Source organism: Sphaeramia orbicularis, chromosome 1, assembly GCF_902148855.1.
Source record: "Sphaeramia orbicularis chromosome 1, fSphaOr1.1, whole genome shotgun sequence".
Classification (NCBI taxonomy): domain Eukaryota; kingdom Metazoa; phylum Chordata; class Actinopteri; order Kurtiformes; family Apogonidae; genus Sphaeramia; species Sphaeramia orbicularis.
Genome location: NC_043957.1, coordinates 15090933 through 15109391, shown reverse-complemented (window position 1 = coordinate 15109391; position 18459 = coordinate 15090933). Strand labels below are relative to the sequence as shown.

The following is an 18459-nucleotide window of genomic DNA, read 5'->3' as shown; positions in this document are numbered from 1 at the left end:
TTTTCATCAGATCTGTAAAACCCCAGTCATAGCCTAAGTATCATGAATCTGTAAGTCTTTCTGTGATTACTCACCTGAATCTCTTGCATCATGGTGAACAATTTTGAAGTGCCATCCACCATTAACAAACCATTTGTTTACAAACAGAGCTGGGGGGTAATTCGGGCATCTTCGGAATTTTGTCGCAACATGCATTGTGGGAAATGGAAGTTCGCGCAGCTGCCAAGCAGTGGCAGCAGTAGTGCAGCCATATGATATTATTTGGCTTCAACAAACACGACGCGGAAGCGGCTGAAATTCGGAAAAGGCTGGAGATGCATAGAGGGAAGGGAGCTCCTGCTGTTTCCGCGTTGTGTATGTAGCAGCTGCCACTGCCAGGTGTACATGTTCTGTACATGTTCGGAAAGGTCTCACTGCAGTGAATGTGAATATGTGTGAGTGGCGACAGTGGCGACAGGCGACCGCGTCACTGGCGATTTCGTCCCCATGCGCCCACTGCAGACTCAATAGGCCCTGCGCTGGCTTTACTCGGCTTGGGCCTAACAATCATTTCAAACACCAGTAAAAACAACAGTAAAAAGTGAAAAATGAAACATAGTTGCAGAAAAATGGAATCTTCTCAGGCCTCCTCTTAATCATATAAAATGTAATATTGAATAAAATATTTGTCTCCATATGGGTTAGTTAATAAATATAATAAATGTAACGAAAGTAAAATCAGCCTGTTGTTTGTGCGGTTGTTTCTTACCTTTCAATGCTAAACATCAGAGGGCTTGATTTGGACTGGACTCTCATGGACATGGATCTGGATCCAGGAGAAACCGACCTCTGGGGCTGAAACCTGAAACACCACAAACAGAAGATTAAAGAATGACAGGAGAATTATGAAACACCTCAAACACCCCACATAACACTATCCATCAGATGTGGATCAGATGGAGAACACAGTTCATGTTACAGTGAATGAAACTCCAACTGTGTGAATCTACAGGCCGATGCCGATGACTCTGGAACAGTGGGTGAGGAACCTAGACCCTGAACTGACCTCTGACCTTTGACCTGGTTCTCATGTTCAGCATGGAGAGAATTTTCAGAGGGGAGGGGTCCGCTGTCCAGGTCCTGACCCTGGTCCATATCTGAGACTCCACCTGGACACAAACAACAACATTAGAACTGGACTAGAACTCAAAGGTACCATGGCAACCATAGGCCTTTAAGGTCTGATGATGGGGGCGTGGCTTCGGCGGCAAGGAATAGGTTCATTCCATGTTGTGTTCAACTCCATGTCGTTGTGTAATTGAAGATGGTTGTTGTCGTCCAACCAGTTCTGTGGCATTTTGTAGGGCTCGGTATCAGAGAACCACAGCATGGAAAACCTCAACGAATGAAATCAAACCTTTAAATGTGTTCATGGATCAGTGTTCCATCAGGACCTGAAGAACCAGTAACACTAACTCACATATTTTTCTTTTTTTTGACCTTTGATCCAGATAGAGTCCCATTGAGATCAAGATGTCATTTACAAAAGCGACCTGGCCAGGTCAGCAGCACACACCATGAAAGAAAATAACAATCAATTAAAACAAACAGTTATAACAGAAAAGGTAGACAGTTTTTCAAGTGCAATTTTTAAAGTGCAAAATGAAGTTGAAGTCACAGGAAATTTAACACAATGCAAATTTTACACCCTACACTGTTATGAAGACCCATTAAATTAATCCAATAGAGTATAATCTTTATTTTTCTTTTCTCTTTGTTTCAGTGCTTCCAGTGGTGTATGTGTATGCCAGAGTGTTTGTCCAATCAGATTTCACCATCATGTGTCGCCAAGTAAAAGACATCTGGCTTGAAGCTCAGAATCAACAGTGCAGCCTCTGGAGTAAATGGAAGTAACAAGTTGACCTGTGGGGATCCACGGGTTCTAGATGAGGTCATTTTTATGCTGTTATGTATTTGTGCATGCTGTACCGCATTTGTCCAGCAGTCACTGCCAAAGCATTCTGGGTATAGCAAATTGAATGTAAGGCTATTGTATTCCAAAATTACTAATATCTCTCAAAATATTGGTCCTATCAACTTCACGTTTTTGCTACTGTCTTCCTTGACCAAAAATACATGAGTATGCCAAATTGCAGCAGTCAGCTCTTTCCGGATTTTGTGTGAGTCCTGAGACACACATATGCACACAGAGAACACTTGGCTTTTATTATGTAGATGAACCTGTTGATTTAACCCATCAGATGTCATGTTGGCCACACGGTGGCGATCTAGTAGCTGTCAAAAATGTGGGCAGTTGATTGAATGGTCAAAGAGCAGACTATAACACTGATCTATTGGTTTAGATTTAATATCTGTTTTCTACCCACACTGGCCAACAAAGGAGAAGAAATGGATTTGGTTCAGACAAAAAATTAAGCAGTGTTTTTGGGAGTATAATGTACTTTATGAACATTTGTATGTTTTTGCCATTTTCTTCTGTAAATATTGCTGATTGTTCTTCAGATGATGAACATGGCTGTGGTTAAAGGAGATGTGCTGAGTTGTGTTCATTGGTTTCTTACTTTAGTAATGACACTCATTCTCTACATCAGATACTTGTCTGTGAAGACACGCCCTGGTACATTGTGGGTTTTTTTTTCCTTTCATGAAAGTGCACTGTAATGCAATAGATAATTGGCACACAAATTGTTAGCCTCATAGCATAATTGCCTAAGTCATATTTTTGGCCAAATTGTGACATCTGTGTGACTTAACTCCTAACACTGCTGTTTCATTTTATGTGGATGTCACAGTTTGGCCAAAAATATGACTTAGGCAATTATGCTCTGAGGCTAACGTCTCTGGTAATATTCACTCTTTGTTTGGCTTTGAACATAACTAATAATGTTTGCAGTTCTATTAGCTCCTACAGTTTCAATAACTTTACATATAATATATTGGTATGTTCTCTAAATCCAACTTTATAAATGATGATGCAATGTAAAACATACTTAACTTGGCTCAAAACACAAACTTGGATACCTTTTTTTATATATGTGACATTTCCATGTCAATTTTTCATCCATTATAACCCCCAAACATCTAATTCAACTGCAAAAACCATGAACTGAGGTTTTGTTTTTTGTTTTTTCAAATGTAACAATAACTTATTTCATCAAACCAAAATTTAAGTTTCAATTTCAATGTTTTCAGTTTTTAAATATTATTAAACATTTGTATCATCTGCTAACAAAACAAACTGCAACAATTTTGAAAACTCACAAATGTCATTATTATCTAAAATAAAACATTTTGGCCCCAAAACCAAACCTTGTGGGACCCACTTTCAATCTTCACATATTTTGATGTAACTTATTGTTGTCTGTTGTGCAAATAGCTGGTTAACCAAATCACAGAGAAACCAGAGAAGAAGAGTTAATAACACAAAGCAGGAGGCATGGACTGACAAACAAAAAGACGAACAACAGAGGTGGAGTCGACACAGGAACATTTACTGACTCATAAATAACATAAGGTAAGAATAGATTTAATTACACCGTATGACTTTATTTATAGATGATTCTTCAGTATCAGCTCAAAGAAAAGAAGGAACATCGTCCCATATTCTCTACATTTTTCAGACAATGACTCTAGTTGAACATTGATGCAGGTCTTTCTATTTCCTACTAAAAGATCTGTGAGTTAATAATAGTTAATAACTGGATATATACAGCCCCACCCATCCAGAGCAGATGAAACATTAACCACAGTTTGATCAAATGAAACATTGATTGAACAGAATTAAACTGATTAAAAACCACTAAATTCCTTAGTCATAGATTTTCTTCTGGTTCAGATAATTTTGATATATTTACACTTTTTATTTAATATTATTTTTGTGTTTTATTTGATGCGTTGATCTGAATCTCATTAAATCTGTCACAGGAAACTTTAAATATACAGTATATGTTCCTGTGTTCATTACATATATGACAAAAAAATCATAATGTTCTCACTGGCTTTATAGCTTTTCTTAGTTTTTATTTAACTTATTACTTAATTTTTTTCACAGAGCAAAATGCCAAATGCAGCTGTAATTTGTTGTTTACTACTTTGCTCTGGCATCATGTTTATAATGCACTGACACAAAAATGATGATATTTCTTTGTTTTAGACAAGTTTTTATTTTTTATTTAATTGTTACCTCCGCCAAGGAGGTTATGTTTTTGCCAGGGTTTGTTTGTTTGTTTGTCTGTCTGTTTGTCTGTCCGTTAGTGTGCAACATAACTCAAAAAGTTATGGACAGATTTGGATGAAATTTTCAGGGTTTGTTGGAAATGGGATAAGGAAGAAATGATTAAATTTTGGTGGTGATCGGGGGTGGGGGGCCCCACGGGGGGGGCCACTGATCAGCCTTGGCGGAGGTCTGCGCTCTCCGAGTGCTTCTAGTTTTTTATTCTTACCTTTTGAGATAAAATGCTGCTGAGGTTTTGTGATTCTTGAACAAAGATCGTGTCTGAACAGGAAGAACACAGTGAGGATTTTTCCTTTTGTGCAGATCAGTTTTTCTGGTACTTTGTGATTTTGTCTTGTTGATGCACAGATTTAAAATCCTCAGGTTAAACTCTGTATCTCTAGCAGTTTGAGGATAAAGTAAAAGATGAAAAATCTGTGTTCAGTCCTTGGTGTTGCAAATTAATACACGTCATTACTAAAGTACAAAACCAATGAACAGAACTCAGTGGGTTAGGGTTAGGGTGAGGGTTAAACTTTTATCAACCTCTGGAGAACAGAATGGGACCACAGTGACCCGGTTCTTCACAGAGACTCACCTTTTGGTCCACCTTCAGGTCGCTCCAGGTCCTTGGATCTTCATCTGTCGATTAAATTCTCCTCATCCACATGTCCTGGAGCCTCTGCACCAACAATAATGATTCACATCCTCAAAATGTCAGACACAAAAACAAGAGACATGTCAAAACCAGTCTGACCTGAATCAGACCCATGGACCTGATGGTGCAAGTCCATGGTCTGTCCACAAGGAGGTGCTGATGGATCATTACTCTAAGAGTCAAGGAGGATGGAGTTCGATGAACAGAAGAACCAAGACAGGCCAGATCCAGATCAACAGACAGACAACATTTGTTTCAGGATGTCTGGAGTCAGTGTTCTGAACTGTATGTATTCTGCTCTGGACATGGCCCTAATACATCTGGTTCTTGTGTTGAAGTCTTTAGAATTCCTTGGATAACGTTTATGTTCCTTCTGTACTGTAGATGAGTTCCTCTTGTGATGTTCCAGGTTGCTTCAGTCTTGTTCAGGTGTTTGCCAACTGTCTGTGACATTCAAGTTCTAGGGATGTTCTCATCGATGATTGTGAAATGTATTAGATGTTTGTTGAAGCTCTGATAAATGCTCCCTGGATGGATTTAGGTTGTTCTTGGGTGTTTTTCAGGAGGTCTCAAGCCTCTTCTATATTCTCAATATTGTCACATGCTCTTACGTTGGTCTTTAAGTTGTGGTTCTCATCTTCTCAAGGATGTTTCAAGTTCTTCTGCAGCTTTTTTCAGATGGTCACCACATTGTCCAGTGCTGATGTTCTGAAAATGGATATTGACCGGGTTTTCATGTTTTGTTTAATGTACTTTAGAACATGTCAGAGGCTTAATATCTTCTCTGTGATGCGGTTGATATTATTTTTCTTCTTCATTAGTTTCAAAGGCTTCAAATGGACTGGAAATAAAGCTGAACCATGTTCTCCAAAACATTTTGGAAGGACTTTCAGATACATCATGTGTTAAAACAATGATAAAGACTTGGTAAGTTGTTGGTACGCGTACGGGCATGTGTACGTCATGGCCATCAGATTTCTGTTTTGATATTAATAAATTAAAAATGGAAAATGACTTGTATTTCGTTGTTTGTCAAAAAATTGAAAAAAACAAAAACGGCTCTTTAACTGACTTCAGGTGCTGTGGAAAATGGAAGATTGGAATTCCCATTTTGCTGTAGGTAGGTCTTTTTTTAATGGCCCAGAAGACATTGTTGTCCCGAGTTTTTTTCACGAGACCCACAAAACTACAAAAGACGGTTCTAGTTCAGATTTGTTAGGTGCAAGAAGATGTCTTTAGATTAATATTTTGATTTTATTAACCCTCTGGAGTCTGAGTGTATTTTGGCCATTTTTTAATACTTTGCGTCTCCAATGCACATTCCATGCACATAGCACATCATTTTCAGACGCACAAAACAAAAACCAACTACACTACAGACTCACACTGCACTACTAATTCTACACTCCTATAGCTATAACATGGACACAGTGTAATCAGGACCAGGGGTGGGCAATTAATTTTCTTAGGGGGCCACATGAGAAACTTTGACTGTTGTTAAGGGCCAGATCAATACACTTGCAGCTCTGCTCTGTACATATCTCTATAAACACAGTAAATGAAACAATACAATGAAAACATGGAGCACAGAATACAACCATTTAATGACTATTCACAAAAACATTTTTTGAAAATATCCAAAACCAGCTCCACATTAACTTAAATGAAAAACAATAAATCCATCCACCTTTGTTTGCATATCTCAGTTCCCTTTTCTTTACCTCTGACTTCAGTGAAGAAATATTTACAGACCGTGTCTTGTTAAAAACTCTGCATTCTGAATCAATCGTTCTTTTTTTGACGTTAGCTGATCAACAAACCAATCAGTGCATAAGCCTCATGCTAAGTACGGAAAGTACGTATGAAAAAATTAAAATTTTGCAGATACTTCAAAATAAAAGCAGTGTATTGGTTGCATCTATTATGATGATATATATTTACATTGACTTTTAATTTGCCAATGATCTCATTGTCCTGGGTCTTGACCCAGGACACGTTGGAGAGACTATGTCTCTTGGCTGGCCTGGGAACGCCTCGGGATCCCCCCGGAAGAGCTGGAGGGGGTGTCTGGGGAGAGGGAAGTCTGGGCATCCCTGCTTAGACTGTTACCCCCGCGACCCGGCCCCGGATAAGCGGAAGAGAATGGATGGATGGATGGATGGATGGATGGATGGATCTCATTGTGGGCCAAACAGGGTTAGCTATTGGGCCGTGTGTGCCCTGGGAGCTGCACAATGCCCAGGTCTGATCCAGACAGACAAAAATGTTTAAGCACATGTAAAATAATTGAAAGTTTATTTCTGTAATCTCTGTAAAGTTTCGTTACGCACGTTTACATTTTTTTTTTTTTTTAATAAGAAATATGCTGTTTCTGGATCCACTTCTGCTCATTCATCTGTATTCAATCTGCTGCACTTCTGTGTCCCTGAGTCCATAAAACACATCCAGTTGTCATTCTATCACTTTTATATTATGATACAGCATAGAAGATGGAGCTGATAAATGAAGTTACAAGTATTAAACAAATGAGAAAATAAGGAAGATTGGTGCTAGCGAATGTTAGCATCTTAGCTAATTAGCGCCCACTGCATCTGCTTAATAGGATCTTCATGCATTTTCTTGATCAGGCTTTGATGGGGTTTTTCCACATCTTCATACTTCATATATTGTTTCTCCAACTAAACTCAGACAAGACTGAAGTCATTGTCTATGGCCCATAAAAACCAAGAGAAAGTGTGAGCAGTTATCCTGAAACTCTTGCTTAAAAGCTAAAAATCAGGTTACAAATCTAGGGGTAACAATGAACTCAAACCTAAACTTAAACATTCATTCATTTTCTGAACCCGCTTTATCCTCACTAGGGTCACGGGGGTTGCTTGGAGCCTATCCCAGCTACATAGGGACAAAGGCAGGGTACACCCTGGACAAGTCGCCAGTTCATCGCAGGGCTGACATATAGAGACAAACAATCACTCTCACATTCACACCTATGGGCAGTTTAGATTAACCAATTAACCTATTAGTGCATGTCTTTGGATGGTGGGAGGAAGCCGGAGTACACGGAGAGAACCCACGCAGACACAGGGAGAACATGCAAACTCCACACAGAAAGGTCCCACCCCCTGTCAACTGGTGTTGGAATCGAACCCAGGACCTTCTTGCTGTGAGGCACGAGTGCTAACCACTGCACCACCGTGTTGCCCTAAACTCAAACAGCCACATTAAATCATTTAATGTGGCTTAAACAGCCACATTAAATCAATAACATCATCAACCTTTTACCTTCTCAAAAACATTGCTAGAATCAAAGATTTACTGTGCAAACTAGTGATGTCCTGATCTGGATTTTTTTTTGCTTCTGATTCGATTTTTTTTATGATTAGTTATGCTGATACTGATCTGATACCAATTCGATCCGAATACTTTTTACTACGAAATTTTGGTTTAAATTTAGAGTCATTATTAATAGGTTATTATGCTATTATTTTACTTGAGATCACAATTGGGTTGAAAGTGGAACCTGAAGTAAAACAAGTATGACACCTTTGACTCTTAATAACTTAAGTATAATTTTTGCACTTTACAAATTCATACTGTGAGCCAAAGTTGAGTCTTTGGCAGGCCGGTTTTGGCCCACAGGCCATATGTTTACCGTCAGTGACGTGCAGTGGGGTTCATGGCTGGGGAGGCACTGACTCTTTCAGAGCCAGATCTACAAATACATGGTGGCCTGAGAAACTGGAATAGAGAGAGTGAGCAAAGGGAATGGCCTGGGTATATGGGCTCTGCATCAAGTCAGCATAGGTAGACTGGCAGGAACTCAACAGGAAACCTTCAAATAGAGCCATTTCAAACTAAAAATAAAAAAAAGTTTATGGTCTTACCTTTATTTGTACATGAAATGTAGTCCTCCATTTTTGATGAGGTGAATTAAAGTGTAAAAAGAACAAAGAAGATTATAAGCGTATGAATCTATGGACTCACAGGCGTCATCTATCATGAGGCAGGGGTACTGTTTGCCTCCCGTAGTGACTTTTTCACTGCGGTTTTATGATTAATCTGCGAGCCTAAACACATTACAGAAATACATTCCATACGTTATGCAGATTATTTTTTTTTCTTTTCAAGATTGACAAGGGAAGCTCTGCCTCCCCTGCCTCCTCTGACTGCACGTCACTATTTACCGTCCCACCAACGTCTATGGTCAGGTTGGATTAGACAGGATGCGTTCCGTGCTGAATGTACCTCACAATGAGTACACGCATATCATACAACCATCCAAACTAAAAGTGAAACTTTTAGACGCTTTACTAATTCCCTAAAGCATCCCACAGAGTCAGGTGCACTGTGCGCATATTGTGACCGGCACGGACTCCACGGATGTTTGAGGCGTAATAGTCGAGTGTACCAGTTTCCTACATTTACATCATCCTACATTGTGCGCCACCGAGTACTCGGAGTCATAAATATTGAGCTTTGCACGGACGTGTCCAGCGGACGTCTACTTTGGGTCCGAGTACTGACGGACGCCTGGATCGGCTCAATCTCGAGACTAACTCCAATCTGATCCAATCTTCTAATACCGATGTTTAGATCTGATCGGGACATTCCTAGTGCAAAACAGACTTAGAGAGACTGATCCATGCATTTATCTCTAGCAGGTTAGACTACAGTAACAGCCTTTTGACTGGACTCTAAATGAGCTATAAGCAGTGTTGCCAACTCCTCAGTAAGGAAAGTAGCTATTGGCTGTTCTAAAAGTTGCAAGAAGTCGCTAACAGATGCTTATGAGATGTAAATTACACACTCAGCAGTACCTCCCCTCATCCTTCTCCCCCTCGAAATCAAGTTTGCAGCCGGGGAAGGGGCTGGGGTTCTCCATAAGACGCACAACGTACCTTACTTCGGAAGACGGGGGGCGCATGCGCAATGGGAGGCTACTGTGACAATGACTGCCTGTGAATGCACTTGGATGATGGAGATGTGTTACTGCAGGATGATGTGCTTTCAGTCACAGCCTCCAAAACGCCAAAAGACTCCAGTACCACCATCACAAAAAAAAAAAAAAAAAAAAAATTCCAGAATAATTACTTGTTGCTTTTGAAGAAAAAAAAAAGTCGCAAAGAGGGTTTGAAAAGTCACCAGATTTAGCAACAAAGTTGCCAAGTTGGCAACACTGGCTGTAAGACAGCTGCAGTCCATCCAGAACGCTGCTGCTTGATTCTTGAATAGAACCAGGAAGTACAACCACATTAGTCCTGTGCACACGTCTCTACACTGACTTCGGGGGCCCATAGAGCAGTGGAGTGTGCCCGGAGAGTTAGAGGAATAGAAAAGTGTTTTCAGTTTCACTTTCATTATCCCCCGCACTGGCAATCACAGATTGTTATTAATTGTAGTTGTAAATTGTAAGATTATTGTGATCTCGAAATATTAAAATAAAATTATATATATATATATATATATATATATATATATATATATATATATATATATATATTTTATTATTATTATTATTATTATTTTTCGTCGCTCAAAATATGCGTCACACTCTCCCACAGCCCGCCAAAACGCCGTACATTTAGACCCCCTACCTGGGGTTGACACTTTCAACCCCAGGTAGGCCAAGTATGGAGAAATCTAAGAAAAGAAAAATATCTGAAGAAAATAGAACATTTAATGATGCCAGGTGCCATGGCACGACCAAGGTGCCGCGGCACCTCAGGGCCAATGCTAGGTGCCGTGGCACCGCAGTACCAGGGCTCGGTGCCGGGTGTCGTTGCACCGCAGTGCCACTGCTCGGTGTCAGGTGCCATGGCACCGCGGTGCCACAGCACCACCGGCACCTCGAGCCGAGGCACCACCGCGGTGCCACGGCACCTGGCACCGAGCCATGGTACGGCGGTGCAACGGCACCTAGCATTGGCCCCCGAGGTGCGCCGCGGCACCACCGAGGTGCGCCGCGGCAACGGTAAAATCGTTGTATTAGCCGCAGTGTTTAAAGTGTGGGAAAAAAAGTAGCGGCTTAAAGTCCGGAATTTACGGTATATATAGGCTAACATCTTCATTTCAGATGTCAAAAAGTGTTTGCGGCTCCCAGTGTTGTCTTTTCCGTGGAAACCGGGTCAAAATGGCTCTTTGAGTGTTAAAGGTTCCCAACCCCTGATCTAGAACAAGTGCTCATTTTCAGAGCTCGTAGTATAGCTTTAATACTTGGCCACAGGGGGACGATGAAAACCACAGGAAGGAAAAAATCATACTGAAACACCTCGGGCACATTAGACTTTGGCCACTAAAGGTCACTGTTGACCACCAGCGTGGAGGTAAACAGAGTTGTCCAGGAGTTAAAAAAAAAAAAACCAAAAACTGAGGTTGTAAAATAAAATCCTCTTCAACTGCATTGGGTTTTAGCGATGGAAAAATAAAAATCACATGTTGGTTTTAGTGTTTTTTATTTAATTAAATTAACAAATGTTCATTAAACTTATTTACAGATTTGCCATTAACTGTACATCATTTACATTTTCATTTATCTGTGGTTTTTCATTAACTTCAGGTCTGTGTTTTCAGGTCGTGGTCAGTTTCTGTTGAATATTTTGGTATCGGATCAGCTCCTGTTCTGAAACAGATGGATGGAAGTTCTCCAGAGCAGTCTTGAAGTCGTCCATTGACACCAGGAGCCGAGAATCCTCTGAATCCAGACCTGAGGAGGACGAGGAGACCAGAGAACCTGAACCACATCGAACTAAACCCAGTTTAACCACGTTCATGGAGAATATTTGCATGTTCTGCTCCTGTGATGTTTCCTTACGTTGGTCGATGAGTGCGATCTTCCTCTTGACGGCAGCAGTCATGGCGTCTGAACACAGCGCATAGAGGTCGGCGCCGGTCATATGACATGGGCAGTTCTCCAGAACTTCCTGCAGGTTCACGGTAGAGTCCAGATGGAACCTGAGGAACCGCAAAACATTAAACACTGTTTATTAATCTGATGAAGAAACATTTTACAACAGTGAAGGGATGGAAACAGATCAGAACACAGAAGAGAGTTTATATTTTAAACACAAACTAGAATGTACAACAATCTTGTAAAGAATTACAGGTTCTTCTCTGTTTAAACATGTTCTTACTTCCGGACAATTGCCTGAAGAACCTGCAGCTGAGAATCTCGATCCTCGTTGATTCCAACGTAGACCAGTTTATCAAATCTGAAGGAGACACAGATCCATTAATTGACTGATACGGCGTCTGCTGTTCATGTTTCTGTCTCGACCCAGAACAAACATCTCAGAACCAGAACCAGGATCAGAAGTGAATCAGTTATTTCTGAGTCAATTTAACCCCAAGTATGGACTAAACCAACAATGATGCAGGTTCAGGGTCATTCTGAGGTCAGGGGTGTGGCTATGTGACTGCTGACCTTCCGGGTCTCAGCAGCGATTGGTCGAGCAGGTCTGGACGGTTTGTTGCTCCGATGACAAACACGCTGGCAGTCGAGTGCAAAGCGTCGAGTTCGGCCAGAAGCTGCGACACCACCCTGTGAAGAGGTTTCATTAGGGTCAGAGTTCAGAGGTCAGCTCGTCTGGGGTCAGTGCAGGTACACACTCACCTGTCCATCACACCTCCAGAGTCTCCACTGTGCCCCCTGCTGGGTGCCAGAGAGTCCAGCTCATCGAAGAAAACCACACAGGGCGCAGCTGAGCGCGCTCTGTTGAACACTAAACAAAAGACTCACTTTAATAAGAGGCAGCACTGAGGACAATTTAATAAAGTTACAACCAGTTAAACCCAACACACCTTCTCTGACGTTCTCCTCACTCTGGCCCACGTACATGTTGATGAGCTCTGGACCTTTAACACTGGGGGACAAACAGGAAGTCAGACCCGAATTAACACATTTTAGGACGCTGTGTTGTTGAAATCCACTGGTCTGGACCAGGTGCTGATACTGAATAAATGACGCCAAAACTGAAAATGTGACAAGTAGAAGGGCAGATCTCTATGTTAAAGATCCTCAAGTACTGATGAAGTACTAGTGCTTTGTTCCTTCCTGTAGTTGTAGAACAGGACTATGCAGGACTACATTTATTACAAACATCTCCACCTTTGCTGATGAAGACCACGGTTCTCCTACCTGAGGAAGGTCATGGAGCACTCAGTAGCAACAGCTTTGGCCAGCAGGGTCTTTCCAGTCCCGGGTGGTCCGTACAGCAAGACTCCAGTCCGGCTCAGACCAAGAGACAGGAGCTCCGGACGCTGCAGAGGGAGCTGCACCGTGTCCAGGATCTCCTTCTTCACCTCCTGCAGACCTCCAACATCCTCCCAATGAACATCAGGGATCTGAGTTGGACAAAACCAGGATCAAGGACGAGGTTCTGGACAGTACCCAGTGTCCGGAAGACATGGTTCTAGAGCTGACCTGGACTACATGCACTCACCTTGGGGGATCCAGCGGCTTTGGACTGGACCTCCTGTAGGGTCTGCAGGGCCGAAATGAAATCCTGGTTCCGAATGGTGACTCCGCTGGAGCACAGATCCTTCTCAGTCCGACCAGAACTAAACACAGAACAGGACGTTAATCAGCTAATCAGAGCTCAGTTCTGGATGAGCAGCAATGACATGGGTCTGAAAAGGTCTCACCAGATCTCGACCAACCTCCTGCAGGAGGCACGACCTGCCTCAGACAACAGAGCACATAGACCACCAAGAACCAGGCCCTAAAGGAAAGGAGGACGAAGAGGAGAAGGAAGATAACAAAGAGGAGGAAGAGGATAAAACATAGTCTCTATAATATGGCTTGAGGTGGTTCACTAGCTGCTGCTAGGTTCTGTACTGGTTCAGTACCGCTGTGAGTTTGGCGACCCTCCCCAAGTCGACGTCCCTCCCCAGGTGGATTCCTCGGCTCAGACTCGTTAACATGGCTCGTCTCTGCTCCTCAGTGGGAGTGTCCAACTCCACCTGGTGGATAAATACCGCCATGGTGCCTGCAGACAGATCCCGGGGTCTGCGGACGGTCGCCACCACCGCCACCCTGTGGACAGAAGAGAACGTCACCCTTCAGCCCTGTTTGAGACCAGCTATGAAGTCCACATACATCCACTAACTCTGTTACCTGCTGGGGGCGCTATGGAGCAGCTGGCACAGTGCAGCCTGGACCCTGCCGTCCTCATCTGCACCCCCCCGGGGACGCAGCAGAACCTGCAGGTTCTGGAGCAGCAGGACACAGGGCTGCAGAACCTCTGCCCGATGAAACACAGACAACAGCTTTGATTCAGAGGCAGCAGGAGTATCAGCGCACAGAGACACCGAGTCCACCTGCACAAGTAAGAACAGGAAGTAAAACCACTGACACCGAGTCCACCTGCACAGGTAAGAACCAGAAGTAAAACCACTGACATCAAGTCCCTTTGTGAGTTCATGGTGGAGTCATACCTTCAGCAGGTGGAGGTGGAGTCTGCGACTGGCGGCACTGACCACCGTCCCTTTACCGCTTCCTGCTGGACCGTGAAGGAGGATGGTGCAACTGGACAGACACCTGGGAAAAGACAGACACCTGATCACATGACCACACACCTGTCATAGACCTTCATCTGAACATGTTTTGATGTAACACCACATTTACACAAAATGTTAAGATGTGGTTCTTTAATCAAACACTTCAGTCCTTTCATTTTGCTGGTCTTGTTGTCACTCAGGTTCAGGTGAGTTACCTGTGGTTCAGGTGAGGACTGATGATACTGCACAGGGTCTCCACAGTCTTGCCGAGTCCTGGAGGATTCAGGCTATTCCAGAGTGCATCTCCGCCCACCAAGAGGCAGGGGATGGGGCTGTTGGTGGGAGGTCCCTGAGGAAACAAACTTTCACAGGTGAAAATATTCGAGTCCATAAGAATCTATTGACTTCTGAGATGATCTTCAACATATCCAATTCTTTACATGATCAAAGTTCAAAATGTCCAACATCATTAAACACATCCTGAACCTGAAGGCAAAGACAAACCCTGGGAGAACACCAGGAGAACTGATGTTCAGTGAGACACCTGACTCAAGTTAAAGATAATTAGCCAATTGCTCAGCTCAACAGCTCAGTTTGGAATATATTTAGTAGCCTGAGGTCAGAGGTCAAAGTTCACCAGATAGAGAGACGTGTGCAGTCTGTCGGCCAGATGAGCTGCTGCTCCTCCTTCTTCTTCTGCTACCGGCGGACACACCTTCTGCACTTTGAAGCTAAGAACTGGACACCTGGCAGAGGTCAAAGGTCAAATGGACTGATCAAAATCAACATTATCTTCAGTCAGACTTAACTTTAAACTGGGATTGACTTTAGAACCAGGTTCTGTCTTTCTTTGGAGATCATATAATGAACACCTTCACTGTTAACATCTGCGAGTCCTTGTTGATAAAGGTTTAATACATGAAGAAATGGATGGTCAGACTAACTTATATGTGAATTAGTCTGGGCTCTTGGTTCATGTTTGACTTCATCACCAGGTTCAGACCAAACTGGAGCTGGGTTTAACTCGACAGACTAAAATGGTAAATGTATATACACATACATACATTGTGTGTTCATCAGATGAGTGTCATCAAAACTGTTCTGAAAATGTTCCTGTGTTCCTTTATGTTCAGGTTGAAGCGGAGGTTTTTGCCTACATTTGTTTTCTTGGTGCTATCTAGTGTCTTAAAATGGATTAAATATTAATATGGAGCATCTGTACTGGGCTCATGTGAGACCATGAAGCTGCTGAATGGACTCAACGTGTCCATCCTGGACCAGATGCTCCAGGTGGTTGTAGATCTGAACCACAGACTCAGAACAAAACACAAATGGTGGAGATGTGGGTCAATGAGTCGTGTTTACAATCCATCTGAGATAGTACCTGATTCTCATATAATATTGGAGTCGATATGAAGAGGAGCTCAGTGTTACCTGTGGATTCCATCTGAACTGGACTCTAATAGATCCGGATGGTTCTGAACTGGAACCGACAGAACGTCTCCCACTGAAACCAGTCTGTCAGGGGGAAACAGATGGATCAGACGGGACCGGACTGGACCGGGTCATGTTTCACTCTGTTGGCGTCAGGTATCGTGTCAGCTGACCTGGGGGTGCTGAAATGTTGCGAAAGCAGGTTGTTGTAGCAGCCGAGGTTGTTGTTCAGCGGAGACGCAATTGGTTGGAGGTGGAGCTCTGAGGCAAATGGCGGAGAAGACGAACGGCATGAACTGTCAGAACGACAGATGGTGAGGTCCTGAGAACGCCACCTCTGACACACAAAACACAGAATGGCTTTAGAAGAAGTCGGGGTTAAGAGCGTGTGATTCAGCTGACTTTTATACCCAATGAGGAGGAAGTATGGGGTTAAAGGGGTCAGAGGTCACAACGGAAGCATCAAGTCTCATGTCACAGTTCATTAATAGCTGCACTGGGTTTGGGTTCAGACAACTTACTGATAAGAAATAATTAAAGTCAAACACCTTAAATCACCTTATGATTAAACATACACAGTAAACAATTTAAAAACTACACTAATTATCAGCATTAATCCCTGAAAGCAGCCCTGCCTTTAGAATTTGTTTCTCTACATGTGATGATTAGGATCAGCTCTGGTTTGGACCCTGTTGGACCCTAAATGGTTTAATGTTCTGTTCTGGGTTCCATCGAGTTCGTTTGTTGTTGTTCTTCACCTTCATCCTGAAGCTGCAGCTGCTCAGTGGAATCACATCTCCATCTGTCAGGTTAAACCACAGTGTCGCTGATATCAGGCCCATGTTGATGTGGTTCGGTGGTTCTGGGCTTGGTTCTGGATCCATGACCACCACAGACACCAGCCTCTCTCTGCCACTGCCTGCCCTCCACAGCTTCACCCACTCGTGGTTAAAGAGGCCAAGCCTGAGAAGCAGCCGTTTCCCTACAAACACGCAGCTGTCCACGTCCAGGGCCCCACCCCAAGTCTGAGGGTCCCCCACGCATACCTCTACCCTGCACTCCAGAGCCTGCAGGAGGCCCCATATCCCTGAGTCCAGCAGCTTCCTGTTGTCCAGCAGCGAGTGTCCTCCAAGGCTGTCGGCGTAAAGGGCAAAGTCCGACACATTCAGTGACAGTGGCCTGCAAGGGGTGGAGGCAGGGGGGTCCGACCAATCAGTACAATCAGTCAGAACCACAGAGGTGTCGGGAGTGATTTGGCCCTGAACCACCGGACTGCAGTCCAGAACCAGGATGTCCGACAACAGCTGCTGCACCTGATCGCACCACAAGACAGAGAGTCAGCCAATCAGAGAGCGGCTGATGGACGACCAGCAGCAAAAACACACAAATAAACCAAAACAAACTAACTAAAACATACAAATAAACCAAAACAAACTAACTAAAATAAACAAATAAACTAAAAACAAAAAGCCAAACAAACAAAAATATGCCAAACAAAAACAAACAAACAAACAAACCTACAAAACAAACAAAATAAAACAATATATTTGCATTTATACCTGTTCTTACCAAAAACCTCTATTTTCTTAAGTATCACAGAAATTACTCGTTAAACGATGTTTTTTTTTGTTTTGTTTACATTTTCATGAATATCTAGATACTTTACCGTAGCTGCAGAAAAAGAGCGAATATATTGAAGAAACAAGACAGCCTGGACCGGGGTCTCACCTGTCCCGGGTCCTCCCCCAGCAGCGGGTGTTCGGGCAGGAGCAGCGGGTCTCCCTGCCGGACCAGCAGCCACTGTCCCGGGCGGCAGAGCTCCATCAGTCCGCCTGTGAAGTGTTCCGCCCCGGCCCAGCGGAGGCTCTTCAGACTGCGGGCTCCCAGCACCACCCGGTCCAGGCGGATTGGCTCCAGGGCCCGGACGGTCCCGGTGCTGCCGATCCGCTGCAGCCCGTGGTGCCGCAAGAAGAAGCGGCTGACGCCGAGGCGGAGGCGACTCCCGGGGCTGGACTCGGTTCCTCCGCAGCCCACCGTGTCCTCCTCGGTGGTCGGGTGGACGCGCAGTAAAACGCCCGGGCTTCCGAAGCCGTGAGACCGCTGCCGAATGAAGAGCAGTGTCGGCGGGTCCGAGTGGTTCCGGATCACCAAGTCCAGATGAGACTGCGGCAGGAGTCCATCCAATGGACTCAGGTGAGACGGAAAAGCGTCCACACAGAGTAGGTCCACGGGCACCGCCATCTTGGAACTGCTCAGATACGACCTTTCTTCTTCTGTGGTATTTAATGGGCGAGTAGCGCCCTCTCCCGGTCCCGAGGGAAACATTGGGACTACATCACCCACATCCATCTGAACATATTCATCTGAGTGGAATAAAACCACGGAGGATGGTGTTAACCCGTTCACCACCAACAGAAAAACTGACGAGTTTCATCAGGTTTTAATCCACCGAAGTCCATAAAGTTAGAATAGAATAGAATAGAATAGAATAGAATAGCCACTTTATTGTCAAACAGAACATACACTGACTGGTGCACATTATGAATGAAATTTCAATGCAAAAAGCTCATATATATTCTTATGAAATGACTGTGACAATGTGATTTATTGTTGATAAAGTGTAACTGGACTCAGTATGTGATCATTAACCTGGTCAAAG

The 18459-nt window shown here is 43.4% G+C and overlaps 1 protein-coding gene across 1 annotated transcript; it reads right to left on the bottom strand.

The window, feature by feature from the left end:
• Nucleotides 1-11292: 11292 nt before the first annotated feature.
• Nucleotides 11293-18067, bottom strand: pex6 (peroxisomal biogenesis factor 6). Its single transcript, XM_030156650.1, has 18 exons — nucleotides 17529-18067; nucleotides 16559-17113; nucleotides 15974-16137; nucleotides 15801-15884; nucleotides 15004-15112; nucleotides 14582-14715; nucleotides 14304-14406; nucleotides 13984-14186; nucleotides 13716-13902; nucleotides 13512-13588; nucleotides 13310-13427; nucleotides 13006-13211; nucleotides 12669-12730; nucleotides 12481-12589; nucleotides 12292-12408; nucleotides 12002-12079; nucleotides 11683-11822; nucleotides 11293-11574 (listed from the first exon to the last, which is right to left on the bottom strand). Exons 1-18 carry the CDS (start codon nucleotides 18039-18041, stop codon nucleotides 11438-11440), a joined length of 3096 nt encoding a protein of 1031 aa, XP_030012510.1. The 5' UTR covers nucleotides 18042-18067; the 3' UTR covers nucleotides 11293-11437.
• Between the last annotated feature and the right edge of the window lie 392 nt (nucleotides 18068-18459).